This window comes from Phoca vitulina, unplaced genomic scaffold (genome assembly GCF_004348235.1).
Source record: "Phoca vitulina isolate PV1807 unplaced genomic scaffold, GSC_HSeal_1.0 scaffold42, whole genome shotgun sequence".
Taxonomy (NCBI): Eukaryota; Metazoa; Chordata; class Mammalia; order Carnivora; family Phocidae; genus Phoca; species Phoca vitulina.
The window spans coordinates 11173351-11191116 of NW_022589745.1; the positions used below are offsets into that span (position 1 = coordinate 11173351).

General features: G+C 45.5%; 1 protein-coding gene across 4 annotated transcripts in view; it reads right to left on the minus strand.

The window, feature by feature from the left end:
- Positions 1-586: 586 nt before the first annotated feature.
- Positions 587-17766, minus strand: part of NBAS (NBAS subunit of NRZ tethering complex) — a 313374-nt gene continuing 296194 nt past the window's right edge. For all 4 annotated transcript variants that reach the window (XM_032430100.1, XM_032430102.1, XM_032430101.1 and 1 more), the window contains 2 exons: positions 11762-11890; positions 587-1023 (listed from right to left, as the gene is read on the minus strand). In XM_032430100.1, coding sequence (XP_032285991.1) covers positions 748-1023; positions 11762-11890 — 405 coding nt within the window. In that variant the 3' untranslated portion in view covers positions 587-747. The remainder of the gene's footprint in view (positions 1024-11761; positions 11891-17766) is intronic.

Here is a 17766-nt window from a genome sequence, read left to right on the forward strand (position 1 = left end):
CCCTTGCTACGATGGGCTACGTGCAAATTAGTGACCCCTCAACAGGGTAAGTGCCCACAGCGACTCCGTTAGCCCGCCCACCTGGTTATCCAGATTCCAGATATGCAACTCTGCCAAGCTTAGTATGTGATGTTGATGAGTGTGGGGACCCCGATTCAGTAGGCACCTCGTGTGCTCACATGGACCCGGCTGTGGCCCCGCAATCGTGATTCACATAGTGTAAGACTAACGAGCAGGGAGGAGGTAACATGTCCTGGGCCTCACACACACAACCTCACGTAACTCAACAACCTGGCACATAAACAATACAACCCTCGTTTTACACTGACTAAGGTTCAGAGAGGTGGAGTGCTTTGAGCAAAACTGCGTCACTAACTCGAGACGTCCTTCCTGTGTCCTAGGACATCCGCTCCAACCACCAACCATTCCACACACACTCTCCCTTTCAAATGCAGCCCTCCCCACCACCACATCCAACATGTCTTTATTCACTGTGCTCTATCCAGAAAAGGCAGTTCAAAGTAAAAGATGGAAAGTCTCTTAGTCAATGAGTACATTAACCAGCCACCGCAAGAAAGAAAAAGCGTAAATGAGGCTCGTCACTTATGTACAGCTTTATTCGCAGTTTGTTGGAACCACTGAGAACAGTCGACAGGTACGCATGATGCCGGTGGGACAGCATTTGGCTCCGGGGCTCCTTCCCACCGGGTGGCCGAGGAACCGTGGCCACGCAGGGCCGGGCCGGGCTCACACCCAGTGCTGCCCTGCGCTCAGCGCCGCGCTGAAGGTTCGCAAGGCCCGGTGCGTCCCCCTCACGGCCAGAAGGAGCGACCCCGCTTCGGCTTCATGGCCGGCCTCCCGCAGGTGTCTGGCCAGCCCCTCGGCATCCCAGGGCCCTTGCCGCGGGCTGGCCAAGAGGTGCTCAATGATATGTGGGTAGAAGGGAGTGGAGATGCACTTCACCAGCAGCCTGGCATCCAGGAGCAGGGACAGAAGCTCTTGGTCACAGTTTGAGTCATTCACCTTTAAGAAAGGAGACAGGCAAAACATGAGCGTGGCCTTGCTTAGTTCTCGCCAGCGAACTCTTCACGCACATCCTCCGCGGCTCGCTACCCACTGCCTTTCCGCCTTCGCCACCCTAACCCCTGCCGCCCGGGTTCACGGTGCTCGCGCCAAAAAGAGCACACGCGTGGACTGAGTGTCTGCCATCACGCACATGGGATCACACACACAGCCCCGTACCAAGAACCCCGAGTCATGGCGACAGCTACCAAATACTGAGTGCCAGAAACTGCCACGTGTGTGCACGCCTCCCAATTCAGCCCGAGCAGTCACAGGTGAGGGAAAGGCGGTGTAAGGACTTGGCCTCACATCGTGGCAGGTCAGGGAACCAGGACAGGAGCTGGGCTTTCAACAGTGGCATTTACCATCTCACTGGTGCTGCCCCACAGTCCATGTCCTTGAGCCCCAAACGTCTCCTGTATGTAGATCCACATGAAAAAAATCCCCTCCAGAACAGGAAAACCTTTTTTCTACTCCACTGAGAAAATACATCCGTCAACCCCGCTGATGTAAATAGGGTAACGGACAGGAGGGCTGTAGGCTGTTCTTGCTTAAGCCTCTAGAAAGCTCAGTACCAAATTTACCTTTTTAAGACTTTTTAAAAAAAGATTTATTTTAGAGAGAGACAGAGAGCTCGTGCGTGCAAGCCCACAAGCGGGAAAAGGGACAGAATCTTCAAGCAGACTCCACACTGAGCACAGAGCCCGATGTAGGGTTCGATCTCATGACCCTGAGATCATGACCTGAGCTGAAATCAAGAGTCAGAAGCTCAACCAACTGAGCCACCCAGGCGCCCCTTTAAGACATTTTTATATAGCTTTGGGGCCTGTTTTACAGGCTCTTTCAGCTTGGATATCCTCTGCGTTTCTGCCCTCATCTGCTTAGTCTCTGTATGGTTTTCCATGGCTTCGACACTCTGCTTATGCTTTTCCATTTAATATTATTGTCTGTATTTTTTGTAAGGAATCAAGTCAACATTAATCACACTCAGAACTCCGAGCCCCTCATCTACATCGGGGTGTCACAGAACAGCTTCTTGATGGTTCTTCTTAATGTTACTGTGCACTTTTAGTAGTTTTGGTTGTAGGCACCTCCAAAAGAATGTGGCATTTCAAAGCCAATTAACTAATGTGTAGACCAACTACGTTACACAACTGAACACAGTGTGGTCATCCCACATGTTCTGTGACAAGGAGGAAAGGCTACTGAGGATGAGGTCCACTGTGTCCACCGACTTCAAGAATGAAAACAAAAGCAGTTCTGGGAACAATAATCACTGCCCACTGTCAGAGAGCATCTGTCTTTCCTGCAACCTAGTGATCCTTTAAAACCAACATACGCGTCCACTCCAAGGCCATCTTTGGGATGACATTCTCCCTAAATCTCTCAACCAAGCTGATTCCTCCTTCCTCCACTCTGGCACTCTGTGGACTACATGCTCCTCATGCGGTCGTCATCTGTAGGCCTATCTCCCCCGCCGGACTGGGGGCTTCCTGAGGGCACAGAGGTTTGATCCTCCTTCTCGTCCAGCATCCAGTTTAATCAACATTTGCTACATGGCTGAAGGAAGCTACATTATTGAACACCGTCACATTTTTGTAAATGGCGCAAGTACATGATAACGTTATCTCTGCAGAGAATCTGAATAGAGCTGGATTCTAGAACCGCAGAGTCTCTGCCAACCCTGGGCCTCTCACTCTGTCAGCCCCAGCACACACGGCTCCCCCACCTTTGGCTCAGGAAGACACTTTGGTTGAACTCAATTTAGGAGCTTTTGTTTGTGTTTTTAGAGGCTAGATGAGAGGAGAGGAACGTGGTAGGAAGGACCAGCTTTGCTGCTGCAAGGGGCACGGTGCTTTCAACACTCCCCACCGGGGGCTGCTGAGGGGTTCTGCGTATCTTCTTGCCTTCCAGCTTCCTTCCTCCTCCTTCTGCTTCATAGCTGGGAAACAAGAATCTTGAGCCCCTGCGGGTGCTGCCCCCACCACCACCGTGTCTACACTTACGGAGGGCTGCCCACGTGCCAGCGAACACTCTGTCTCAACCTTAAAGCATCCCTTTAAGACCGTTATTATCTCATTTGAGGGATGAAGAAACCCGTCCAGTGAGGTCACAGTCATGTGCCGAGTGTCACGGGGCTGCTAACTGGCGCGCTGGACTAGCAGCCCTCATCCCGAGCCCTCATCCCGGACTTGTCTACTGTTTGTTCGCCTCCAGAATGTGGCCTCCTCCAGAACAAGGCTTTCTCTTTGTTTACCCCTGCATCCCTGATGGCCAGAATAGTGTTGGCCACATGCTAGGGGCTTGGCAAGACGTGTGGGATGAATCCACAAATGAAGGAGTAATTCTAACGCTCTCGCCCTTTCCCTGTAGGCCACTGCCCCCCCGCACGCATGCGCGCGCACACCTGAGTGCGGGCACCTGAGTTACTGTGCGTGTCATTGTTCGGTTCACCCTTCAAAAGAATCCCTCCACCTAGGCCTCTGGGAGGGACCAGAATGTGTGCCAGGATGCTCCAGGCAGATGTTTGATAAAACGTACAGATAAAAGGCTCAGCATCCAAACACTGCAGGGCAATACCTTCTTTGCTAGGCCACCTTTATTATTCTGTTTACTCAGGAACCCTCCCTTTAGGGGCCTGAAAGTCTCCTAGAAAGGGAGTGATGGATTTTTCCAGCGTGAGGAAGAGACAGGGGTTCTCTCAAGGCCTACAGCCACTGCTCCTCTCACTCCCCTCTTCTGTTTGCTTTTCTCCAGGGCAATGACATCCTTAAAATCGGTTTCCTGCTGGATGCACCCAGCCTTGCAGAGAGCTGCCGTGTGCTGGCAGGGCGGGAGTCTGCGGCGGGCGGGCACGGACAGGGCGGGTGTCCACCTCTAAAAGTTCTCTACGTACTCCCTTGGCTAAGAAAGCCTGAGGCAGAAGTCATGGAAATCAGATACCAAATTCCCCCTTTGGCCCACCCAGAGGTTCCCTCAAGAAAGGTAGAGTCCGAGACTGCTGACCTCTACTGAGCTGGGGCAGGGGCCAGGCCAAAGTCTGGGGGAAAGTTCTGGTTCAGCGTCTTATCATCAGGTGCTGAGAAGATGGAAGTGGCTGACCTTTTTTCCTTTCTCTGACCTTGTACCTGCTTCTGGCTCTTTGCAAAAGGTACAGCATGGCCAGAGTATACTTTATAATTGTCACGTACAAGGAAAATACTGCACAATTATTCTGGGCATATTTGGGACAAAACAGAGAATGAAAACAATACAGAAAGAAAGATGGCCTTTGTGGGGACTCGTTCCAACAACTGCAGCTTAAAGAAGAGGAGCCTGAGGGTCAGAGAAGAGATGGATTGCCCGAGGTCACCGAGAGCCAAAACTGCTTCTCTCCACACGCCAGGCCTCCCGCCTCGGGGGTGCCAAGGTCAGCTGAGTCGTCATCCTCAGCTGAGCAGAGCACCTGGCGCCCCCAAGCCTTCCCGGGCACAAACGCCCCACTGCTGAGTTGCCACAGGAATTCATTAAGCCTCAACTTTTCTTCATTCTTGTTTTTGGCCAAAATTCTAACTTAAGGCACTAGAAGTCTGGTACTATCTTACCACCCATTACTCCTAACCTACTTTATTTTCCTTTTTGAAACTTAAAAATAAAAAAGCAGAAATAGTTTGAAAAAACAAATTGTCTATATGTGCACCACCAGAAAATTACTTTTTCCTCCTTTCTTTTCCAGTAATTCTCCATGTGCATGGAGATTTTTTTTCACAATCATAGGGTATTTGTAGTCTACTTTACTCATGATATGTTAAAAAAAATTTTAATGTTTTTACATAGTTTTCATTCTTAAAAATTGTAATGGCTACAAAATAGTCTATTGAGTGGAGATAAGTTATTTAACTTCTGCTAGGAATATTTCAGCTGTTTTTAAATGTTTGGTATTATTGAAGTACTACCAATGCTTTTTTTTCTGTATGTGCTTTCCTGAAATCACTTCCATAGGATAAATTACCAGAGAGGCATTACCGGGGTATTCCAGGACAAACAGTTCCCCTCCCCTCGTTCCCATGTTGGGTCCTCACCCCAGGACCCCAGAATGTGACTGCACTTGGAGAAAGAGACTTTATGGAGGTGATTAGGTTTACTAAGTCACGTGGGTGGATCCTCATCCAATCTGACTGGTGTCCTTATCAAGAGGAAAGGACACACACATGGACCAAGGGGCAACCGTGTGAGGACGCAGGGTGAAGATGGCTGTCTGCAAGGCAAGGAGAGAGGCCTCAGGAGAAATCAATCCTGCTGACATCTTGATCTTGGACTTCAGCCTCCAGAACTGTGTGACAGTAAATTTCTGTGATTTGAGTCGCCCGGTCCGTGGCACTTGGTTACTGTAGCGCACACACACTAATACGTGGGAAAGAGTACCTGAAACCTTTTTTGGCGTGGACGAGAATGCGAGTGCAGCCATAGTAAAGTCAACCGTCCAGTATACAGGGGGAGCATCCACGGAGGAGTGTGTTGGTTTCACTGTAAACATCTCAGCTTTGGCGGTTATTATTTTGAAAACAAAATTATTTTGCTAATTTAGGAGATACGTAATGATACCTCAAGGATGCTTTAATTTGAACGTTTATTTGCAAGGACCATTTTTTCCCATACCATTTCCTATCATTTTTATTTTTTCTTGTGGGAAGCATCAAATCCTTTGCTCCTTTACTAGAGCTGTTACATCGTTCTTTCACATGTGAAAGAGTTCTTGTGTAACTTAAATGTTAACCCTGATTTTAGTTATAATGAACATTCTAAACTGTTTGCAATTCTGTTTTGATTGTTGTTTTGTAGGAGTTTTACATTTTTACATTGTCAGAAAAAGAACTGTTCCTTTATGATTTTTTTCTATTGCTTTAAAGCTTAGAAGTTGTAATTCCTCAAATGATCTGATATATATACATTTTTTTCTGACTTTTAAAAATACGTAACTTTTTAACAGATCAAGAATCACTTCAGTATATAGTCTGTGGAAAAACACACATTGCTGACATTTGCTTGACTGGTACTTTCAGAGCTTGAGGAAAAAAATATGTTCTGTCATTTCTGGACTCAGTTGGATGTTTGAAATAAATATGAAACAAGTCCAGGAGGATTAGTTGATTTAATTCCTCTGATCGAATAACTTTGAATTCGACTGAGAGGCAGTCTGGTCTTGGGAAGAGAAGACAGACTTTGGGCTAGAGACCAATTTCCAATCCTGGTTTCTTTGCTGAAGAGCTGTGTGACCTTGTTAAGGACAATCTCTCTGGGACCTAGATTCCACATCTGAAAAACAGACCGTCTCTAGGGCTGTGATAACCTATGCTTTTAAGTGCCGAGCACAACACCTGGTGCAGAGTTCAAGTTCAGTAGAGGGCCAAAGTTATTACAGTCAAACAAACAAGGCATGAAGCATATTCTAGAAGGGGAGGGCGTACACATATCATAAAATGGGTAATGCTTGCCATCTCGGTCACTGATTATTTCTTCTGTCAGTAATTAATTTTTGAGAATAAATGAAACTTTGTAGATCTTGGGAAAGAAATCTATTAAAGCACAAAGCACTACTGTCTTCCAAGTCATTAAAATGTTATCTGCTTAATTCCGGTTTCCACAACAGGTAATGAACCTTCTCTGAATTAAAATCTTTGATTTTATGGATCTATAACAAACGAAGAGTAATTATAGTAATGAGGTAAGCAGAAATTCCAGGAGCATAATGTATGCAGGGCCTCATTCCAATTACTTTAAAGAAGATTTAATATTATTTCACTGTTTACTTGAGGACAGGATATTTGTCTCATTTTTACATATACTGCTACTAATAAAAGTTATTAAACACCAACTACAAGGGCAGAACAATAAAAGGGCAGCACAACTCTGTACCTGGGTAAGAACAACACCCGCAGGGTTTCTTCCGTACTCTGTTTATCTGAATGATATTCAGAGACTGCACTTTGGCGGAAGCACCAGTCCCTCTCCCCGCACGGGATTTAACAGTACACCTCTTCTGAAACCAAAACGAGGACAAGTCATCTAACTTATGCTTTAGCAACGGGCGAGAATCGTTGAAACGCCAAGCTTGATCACCTCTATGACTGCAGGAAACGCTGCATCGAGGGCACGGAGTTTGGCTGGTTCCACACTCTCTGTTCCTACCTCCTTCCTACTTTCATTTCTTGTGCTATTGTTTCACATGTGAATCTCCCTGTAATTCCTTTGAACATACGATGTTACTTTACTTCATCTTTACAGACATCCTGCCCATTCCTCACTTCTGTGCCCAGTACCAGGCTGTTCACCATCCATGCAGCCTAGGAATCGAACAGATTAACCTACAGGGAGTGAGCTGCCTGTCACCAGAGGAATCCAGCTAAGAGCTGCGTGAGAAGGCAGTATTGAGGGAACCCTCCAGAGTGGAAGAGGCTCTCACTAAGGAGGTACTAGTTGGAAACCTGGATAGAGTTAAAGAGGGGACAAAGAAAGGAAGGTTTCTTGGTTCTGTGTAACAAGGTTAACGTAAAGACGCGCGTCTGAGGGTCTCGGAGGCTCTCCCTGCGACCTGGACACAGGCGCGTCGTAAGTAACGCTGGCAGGTTCCTGCGCCTTCAAGGCGAGACGAAAGAAGATGAGCATCGCCAGTACTAAATACACGAAGGACTGTCCACGGAAGCCACTCATTCTGAGCAACTCTATCGGGGAAGGCTAAGATCAATGTGTTCAAGATAAAGTACCACACAAGATAAAGATCAATCTGGAGGTGCTCTCTTACCACGAGGTTTATCAAAAACTGGCAGGGAGCACCCTGGGAGGTGGTGAGCTCCCGACCCCCAGTGTCTGAGTGGGCTTGAAAAAGGAAGCCCTGTGGTGGGCAAGTTGTTAGACTAGCTCTGCCCGAGTCTATTTCAGAGCTAATACGATTCGAGATGCTTGCAGCAATTGCACTTCTCTGCAGAGAGAACTCTCTTCCACTGTAGGACAGCCTGCCCCGTTACGTTAAAGGAGCGGCACGGCTGAGTACAGGCTCTGAATGGGGGGCCCAGGGTTTCAAGTTCAACGCCAGCTCCTACTAGCTGGATGACCCCTGGGTCTCCGTGTTTTCATCTGTGAAACTAGAATGCGATCTCCCCACAAGATGATTAAGAAGAGAAAGTGAGGATACGCCTACTAACAGTGCCTGACAAAGATAGTAGTTACTATTAGCTTCAGAGAGAAATGCTTAAGTAGGTGATAAGGTCTCAAACCCTTCCTCTGTGACCCCTTGAATGATTCTTTCAGTAGGCATGCTGGTCCAGGACAGATCCTGGGAGGGAGGGTGCGCATCGAGGCGTCGAGCAGTACTAAAGCGAAGGACGCAAGCCGCGAAGAGCAGAACCTAGCTCAAATCCGGAATTATTTTTCAGTCTACAGAACTATTATAGATCGACATCTGCTTACTCTGGTGAAATGAGTGACGAGTTTTACCCTGTAGGAAATACTCCAGGGGTGAGATGTGAACACAGCAGCAGGAATATCCTTCTCGGAGAGAGTAAGGTTTGGAGGCTAGCTCAGATCTCACTGAGGCTGATGGACAGACAGCCCGACTTAACTCGGACTTACGATTTTTTGACTTTACAATGGTGCACAAGCAACACACATTCAGTAGGAACATCACTTTGCATTTTGATTTTGGATCTTTTCCTGGACTAGCAACACACAGTATGATCATCTCTCACGAAGCTGGGCGGCAGCCACAGCTCCCCGCCAGCCACTCGGCCACGAGGGTGAACATCCAATACACTGAGCTCCCCCCCATATTCTGTTTCTCCCCTTCAGCACAGTGTTCAACAAACTACGTGAGATATTCGATACTTTATTATAAAATAGGCTTTTGTGTTAGATGATTTTGCTGTAGGTTAATGGAAGTGTCTGGAGCACATGCGGGGTAGGGGAGGCTCAGCTCCGATGTTCAGCAGGTTAGGTGTACTAAATGCATTTTTGACTTATGATATTCTCAATTATGATGGATTTATTGGGGTGTAACCCCAACGTTAGCTGAGGAAGATCTGTATCACGCAAGGGTTTTAATTATTCATCAACAACATGATCTCTAAGAAATCTAAGAAATGATTTCTATTTCTTCAGGAAAGTGGCTGCTGGCCACTTGTAAGAGGTTACATGCTCAACACTAGGGGTTTGCAATTTCGGAAAAGCTCAGAGAAGGAAGTGAGTACCGCTATTGGAGGAAAAGCCGGTATAATCTCGGGCATCAGCATTTACGCATCATGCGCGCGGCTGTAAACACAAAGCTGTCAGCGTCTTACAACGAATAGTGAAATAACACATGCCATCAGTGAGCGAGTGGGGGCATTTTTCCACCTCGATCCACACGCTGTGCAGGAGCAGCTGCCTATCAGAGGAGTCCCTGTGCCGGATGCTTTTTCTTTTAATGTCAACAGGAACTACCGTCCATAACCGTTAAGGGGGAAACTGAAGTTACTGGGGAACTCAGGCCCTCTACTAAGGGACAGAGGGAACAGCAAAATAAACACACAGAAAAGAAAGCAAGTGTATTATATTTTCCACTTCAATACCACATATGATTTAAAAACTACTATTTCTTACTATTTTAAAGAAGGGATAACATTCAAAAGTATAAGGTCTGAAGATACTTGGCATTTTTGTAAACACATTTTAAGGTCACAGATGGGTCAGCCTAATGGGAATACTCAACCCTAGTGTGGAGAAGTTACAGTTAAGTCTCATTACCTAATTCCCACAGGTGAGGGTCTCGGTGGCAGGTAAGTGACTCATCTCAGCAACCGACACCTCTGGTTTTGATTTTTTATTTTGATTTTTGCATCTGAAGGCGACAGAGGATTTGGGTGTTATCATCACAACCCCAGGCAAACCACCCACAGTCTCCAGGGCTATTTCAAAAGCACAGAGTTTTAGCACAATGCTGCACATCAGATCAAAGTGGTACAGAGGTAAATCAGCACCATTTCAAAATGACTTGGGGTTGCAAGGTTCCCACTTGGTTTCTTATTTTGATAGCGTGTGTGTGTGTGTGTGTGTGTGTGTGTGTGTGTGTGTGTGCGCGCGTGTCGGGGGTGGGGCAGTGTAGAGGGCATGGTGGGGGGGGTGGCCGGTCTGTCGGGGGTGGTGGGTAGCAAAGCTAGTTAGCATTTAGGGAGTCCCAGTTCTAGCTGCAATTCTGACAGAGGCATTGGAGATGAAGAATCTTTAAAATGAAAACTGATACACTTGCCTACGGAATTTAGGACTGCATTGAGAGCTCGATGCAGGATGAATGCGGAAAGGCGATGTATAATACATCACTGGAAGAGGCCCATGGCGAATATAGTGGGAATACCTAAGCAGAGACACTACCACAGTGTACAATGGTGCTGAGGAAAAAAAGCACTGAAAATATGCAGTCTGATTTTCTTCCATTTTTCCCTTCTTCCTGATTTCTTGAATTTACAATAAAAAAATAGGCTACGGAAAAAAAAAAGTCCACTGTAATTCTCAGCTTCTTGTAAATTCCCAACGTTATGCAACGTTTATTTTAGCACAGATGGACGGGGGGCTACCAGCACACAGGTCCCTCCACTCCTACTTCCGTCTAGTCTCCAGAGAGGCCCCGCTGTGATCAATCTTCAGTGAAGGAAGGGCAGTCACCAAATCTTTACAGAATTCAGAAATACATCTCAATGAATAAATGCACTGGATTTTACTCATCTTGTTCACTATGACTGTTTACACACGCAGTTATGGTCCACATCCCGTAACCACATACCCAACCTTCTGTATCTGTTGTCATCAAATCTCTCACTGTCTTGTTCGGCAAGTCTGTACCTGCCGCCCTAGAATTCTCCTCCCCTCTCTGGTCCCTAGAAAACATCCCCTTACATTTTTGTTAAAAACTCACATGCATGAGTATACTCACACACCTAAAATTGTGTGTGTGTGTGTGTGAGGTGTGTGCACACAAACACAAACTTCAAATGAAAGAATGATCTCTCTACAGAAGGGTTTCAGCAAGGATCACACAACACAAATTCATTAAAACACAACCCTGAGCTATCTATTCCCAAAGTGTAAAATTTTAAAAGGGAAGTGAAAGCTTCTTCGTTAATCATGGTAACAAGACAACCAACCTTGAGGGGCGATCTCCGGCCTTGACGTTAGTATGTCACTCCTCAAGCCAAGACACTGCTTCAGTGGCACGTTGGTTTGCCGGAGGAAGTAAGAGCTTGAGGTTTCAGAGGGTGCCAGTAAACATAACCTGAAGCCACGGTCTCACCTCTTATTAGGAGGTGACCAAACACCTACACCCAGGCACAGAAGCCTGCCCGACATGACAAATTCCTTCGATCCAAATTTCAAGGGGCAAGGACAAGCCCACTAGTGCTGGGCGGCTCTGACGCTCCCTTAAAGGGACTAATAGGCTGGCTTCTCTAGAGAAACTGCTTCCTTATTCGGATTTGTAGTCTCAGCACATAAACACAGTCTGGTTCATGGGAGGAGTTTAGTATATGTTTATAACATAAATATTTACCTCTTAGACAAAACAGAAAGAGCTGTTGTGGTCAGAGAATATTGCAGGTAAAATGGCCTGAAATAAGCCATGGATACTACTTACGAGAATGACAACGTGAATTCATTTCTCAGAAACATAGGCAAGAGCACATGCCCCCGGGAATACCTTGACAACAGCCGTGATGTGCTCCAGGGCCACAGCGTGAAGGCTCTCATCCTGGCTCTCGAGGAGAAGTTTCAGGGCCGGGAGCAGCAGGGACTGGCTGAGCAGCAGTGAGCACAGCTCCTTCACGCCCTGAAACCACAGTACAGTTCTGTGAGCAAAGAAGCAGGAGGTACCCCGACTCCCAGGCGCTATTCGGGTGGGGTCTCCTTCCACACCTTTTTGTGAGTGATGTGTGTCTGTGTGTACGAAGCACAGATGGGGCCCCACCGATTTAGTGTTTGGTAGCTGCTTCATTCATTTCACAATAGATAGTAAACATCTTTCTGAGCTATCAGATATCTACCTGATATTCATCAGATATTGCATGTAAAGGCTGCCTAGTATCCCCCTGGATGGATACAGGACCATGGTCTATTCTCCTAATCTCTCGAGAGAGCTAGTTTCCTAACCAGCAAAGTGGAGGTAATTATTATCTACTTTGCAGTTTTGTGTGTGTGTGTGAGAATAAGTGCTAATGAATAATAACACACAATGCTCAGCATCTATTAAACACTTAACCAATGATAAAAATTATTACCAACTATTAATATTACCAACAATATCTAGTTGTCCTCTGAAACAAGAAAAATCGCAACTTAAATATTTAAAAACCTGCTTATAATTCTAATGTCAAGGTGAACTGAATGTTTCATGAAAACTATCTGTGGTCCAGAAAAATGAAAATGTTTTTGGATCTCCACATACGCATTTGAATTTTATTCTCAGCGCTTTATTATCCTAGCTGAACCTGTCATCAGAGAGCAGACTTTTATATAAGATAACAAATGATAATCCTTCACAACGAAAGTATAAGAGAATAGACAATAAATTTGCAAGCTCTTCCTCCCTACCGAGCTATATGCTCCCCCGGTGTCCTAACTAGCTGTAACATAAAGAACAGAACATCTGGACCAAGGACCAGACAATGAGTGCAACCTTATTATACAAGGCAAGGGTTATTTTTGAAAGAACTGAGAAACTGCTACCCACCCCCGCCGCCATGGGACTGATCTTTCTCTTGAACTCCTCTAACAGTAGCATATCAGAGAAGAAAAACTCAAATTTATGACATTTTCATAATTTCTTTACAGTATTATAAAGTGTAGAAAAAACAAGAAGCTCCTATTTAAAGCCCAGGATAAAGGCCTCTTTGGCATTCTGCTCACTGTAGTGTTTTTACCTTTCCCCTTAGCACATCCCTGCTAGAAATCAGCAAGGCCTTCAGTTTCAGATTGGGAGGTCCTGCTACATGTACTTGTGTGAAAATCATCAATACCAGCAGGGTAACAGATTTGTCAAGTATGTACTTCAAACATCAGGGATTCTAACTCAGAAAAGTGCTCTGTGTGCCCTAAAACACACAGTCATAAAGAGCAGTCTCACCGAGCATCTGGGCCAAAGAGAAATGCAGATTTGTAATCTGAGATGCCAACACCTGCACAGAGTATTTGGGAGGATGAAATATAAACTCCCATACATGACAATTTCACACAGCTCTCATGCACCAACTTGCTTCTGTCACCCTCCTCCTCCTGGAACGTCCCAGCAATGCTCCCCCCACCTGAACATTCCTCAGACAGCGCTGCCCAGGAGGCCCTCCAGCCACCATGGAATGTTCTGGATCTCTGCTGTCCCACACAGCAGCCAGGAGCCGCATGTTGGCTAGTGAGCATTTGAGATCTGTCTAGTGTAACTGAGGCACTACTTTTAAATTTTTATTCAACTGGCCTTAAGTTTAAATTTTAGTTACCACACATGGCCCGTGGCTACCATCCTGGAGGTAAAGCAGGCATGCTGAGCTCCCGCACACATCTGGGTCTGTGCACAAGACTTAACCTCCGCTGCTTCTCTGTCTGAGGGACCCCTATTGGTTCTTGGAGTCTCAGATGGAAAAGGGCACAGGAAAACCCCAACTCCTACAAAGCCACCTCTGATTTCCCAGGCCCAGCACTCCTATATTCCCACTATACTTCATAAGTATTTCCTACACTGTTGTCTTGCATTATTGTAATTATTCATTTGTTCATCTGCCTCACTTGAGGGCAAGAATATTTTCCCTTCTCTGTATTCCAAACTTGCTTGGTATACACTATACCTTAAAATATTTGTATATAATTCCCTCTCAGCACTCATATCTACTCATTCACTAAGTTATCAGTAATAGGTAAACAGGTATTTCTCAGCACTTTATGACATTTAGACTAAGCACAGCACTTGGTTGACCTTAGCTTTGATGATAACTTTTATCAAAATAACCTGGATGCCCCTTGGAGCAGGCAACATGGACAGATGATGATGAAGTATGTTTGCCTCACTGTCTAGGACAGGGTACTCAAAGAGACTTACTTTTTCCTTCATCCCTGTTTCCTGTCCCCTAAGTTCTCATATTTAGAGGCTTTTTTTTTTCCTTCATGACTCTTTAGAATGCCTTTATGTCAGGCCTGCTGCTGCTCATGGTACTTGTTGACTTATGGCCAGGATGGTTTTGCTGATGGAAAATACTACCTGGAGGATAAAATCAAGGACATCTAAGAATGGAGGAGTACTTTTTGAGCTACTGAGTACTTTTTAATCTCTTAGCTAACAATTATTGGCTAAATACTCCATATTTAACTACTATACTAGGTTCTCTCGGTAGTTTTCCCTCTGTTGCAAGAAGACAGTTTATCAGGAGATTTATAGAGCTCTAAGAAAGGTCCAAGTAGCAAAGAGAACCCTAAAACACCCCACAGGCACCTTCCCAGCTCAAACCTGTCTAGCCATCAAGATACAGAACAAGAGACCTTGAATGCAGAGGAACAGGCGTGTGTGGGCCCAAAGCCAGGCCAGAACCCTGTGGACTGTGATATATGGTGATGCCCTGGGGCACGGTTCCTGGGGCTGATGGTTGTCAGAGAAGCAGCACCAGCCCACCAACAGTCTTTCTGTCTTACACAGCCCTCCTGTGCCCATTCTGGGGTATCCTACGCCCAAAGATGTGGCAGGGCCTGCAGGAGGAGTGTAGGGCACAGTGTACAGGGACGGGCGTCATCTGATCTGAAAATCAAACTCACAGACATTATCAAAGTACCTCAACCATGAGAGGGAACAATCACACTGAGATTTAGAGGCTGGAGATTAGTTAGGCTCCCTCACCAGCTGGGCATCTAACTCCCATCCACCTGGGACTCTAGTTCACGCTGTGCCTCCACAAAACCGGGGACCTTCAGGGTCGGTCATAAATAGCTGGAACTTAGAATTTTAAATCTGTCAATGCCAAGAATCTGTTTTGTGCCAATTTCTCATTCTGAATATCCCCTGTTCCTGAGAATGTTTCATATATTGCCATGGATACAAGCTAAGAAGAAGGGTACAGAACTTTCAAGACTGTAGGACATATGACCTACGAGCAACATTGATTTTATCCTTCTGGTAATATTTTTCACCAGCAAAACCAGCATGACCGGAAGTAAACAAGTACCAGGAACAACAGCAGGCATCACGTGAAGACGTTCTCAAGAGTCATGAAGAACAAAAAAATCTCTAAATACGGGAACTTAGTGGGGGTATGGGAAACGCGTAAGATCCTTTAAGTACCCTATCCTAGGCACTTAGGCACACGTACTTTATAAACCATAGAGTAAGGCAACCAAAGGCATTGGGTTACAAAAAAGTGAGTCATGGATAATTTTCCCACCACAGTGATATTAAACATTATGCAGTTCTGAAATTAGACTGTGTAATTTCCAAATGCGGTAAAATAAACTTAACAAGACATTTCCATTTCTTAATTACAATGTTCCTTCCTTTGTAACAATTTTAACTCACACTTGAGCACAGTTAACAATCAATAAAAATAGTACATAACACACTGGCAAGATTCCTTTAGTCATGGCATCCTAAGACAAAAATCTGTATGTGTACCCAGTTAAAAGACAGCACTGAGGCAGTATAAGGAAAAATAAACAAAAGAAACTGTGGCAACACAACTCATTTGAAAATAATTACCCTCTCTTCTCATCAAACTGGAACAGAGAAGTGATAAGGACCTCCTTCAAAATGGGGTTTAATCCAGTGCCCTTCTCCCACCCCTGAGAGAACTGTGGACCTATGGAAAAGTCGTGAATCCTAAACAGATAGCCTCAGGTCATCCTCCTCCGAGGCCTGGGACCCTTGAGGAATACTCAGAACTAGAGTTCCCCCGGAGATCACATAATCTAACTCCTTGTTTCAGAGGCCAGAAAGGATAGGTCCGGAGCGTCTGGTGCTTTCCTCATGAACACAGAGCATGTGTGGCCCCGTGTGGAAGAGGACGGTACAATTTCATGCCTCGTTGGGGCTCCTGCTGCTGTGGTACGTCTCATGTCCCCTGCCCTTCAGGTGCTCCCAGTCCCAATGAAGAGGAGAAGCAAGGGGATCCCTCTCCGTGGTGTGTGAGGAGTACTCTAATAGACACGTGCTTAAGGCACTGTGCTATCCATTCTGTTCTCCCTAAAACACTCAGGAATCACGGTCCGATGATTCTGAGATCAAGCAGGGCCACTGCAAATAAAATATTACTCCATTTGTCAAAGTGCCTCAAGCTGGCCGTAGAGGCGGACTGGGGAGCTGAATCTTTACAGCTATTCAGCTTCTCATTTAATCACTGACTCCCTTTTTTTTAAATAGGAAATACAAAGTATCACTTATTATTCACTAGTCAATAAAAAACAACAACATACTTTTCCCTCCATGTCCTAGAAGGTCACCCCCTAAACTTCAAATACAACGCTGACAGTACTCATTACTGCTTTGGACATTCAGAAATTATCACCCATCGCCGGGTGGCTGAACGCTAACACAGGTAACTGTTACCGAACCTTGATTACGAAACTTAACAGTATGTGGTCAAGATCAAAGATGCCACGGCCATGTTCTCAGCTAACTTACACCTCAGAACTAACTGTAGTAAAACCAAACTGATGAGGATATTTAAATAAACTAACAAACTTCTCCAGGTAATGATGGAGATCCTAATACCCTTCCACCTAAAACACCGATAATCTAGGCCTTACAGACTACAGGTCATTCTTGAAGAACTACCCTAGGAAAGGGGGGAAATGACAGTAAAACTTACACAACTACATAAAACAGACAGTCAATATGCAAACACCCCAAGTGCAGTATGAGTGGCTCCTGAGGAAGTTATTTATCTTCCCAGCATTCAAGCAGCGCCTCCATTTGGGGACCAGGTCCGCCATCTGTTGCCTGAGTGACCTGGAGTAGGACCTTTGCTCTCAGAGCCTCTGTTCCATCAGCTGAAAGATGAAGGTCAAGCAACCTCCTTCGGGTGATGGCGAAGGTTAAACCAGATAGTGGGTGGGAGGCCGAGAGTGCTAGTGGATGCCGGTCATCACCATTACTCAGCTTGCGACCCTAAATCACGTTTCCCCAACTAGGTTCAGCAGAACTGGTGGGGTCTTTCTGGCATTTGGTCCTGATCTAACAAAGCTTGATCTCAGCTTCAGTTAAGGCCAAGATGAACCCCTCATTATTTACATACTACTCACCCTGGTGGGGACAGTAAACTGCATTGAGTCCCCACTCCATGTAGTATGTTGAATCATGCCGCGGGTGAGAGAGGGACGACACGGCCATGGTTCCAACCCTCAGGGGCCCACAATAGAGCACAACACATCACAGGTCAATAAGTAGCTGACCCAAGTGAATCATACACCATGGTATAAAGGGAAGTTATTTCTGGTGGTGGTACTTTAAATATTTTATAGAAGAATTTTGTCATTCTGGTAGTTGGAAGACTTCTTTAAATGGATAAAATATTTTAAAATTCAATCAGAAAACACTTAGCCAGTCCCTTATTCAGAAAACAATTCATTAAATGTACATTCCTAATAAGAATATTTTCCTTGAGTGATTACAGTGAGGATTCAAAAAATCATATTTACAATTTTATTTTCAAGTTTATCTCCTATGTGGTAGAAATTTGA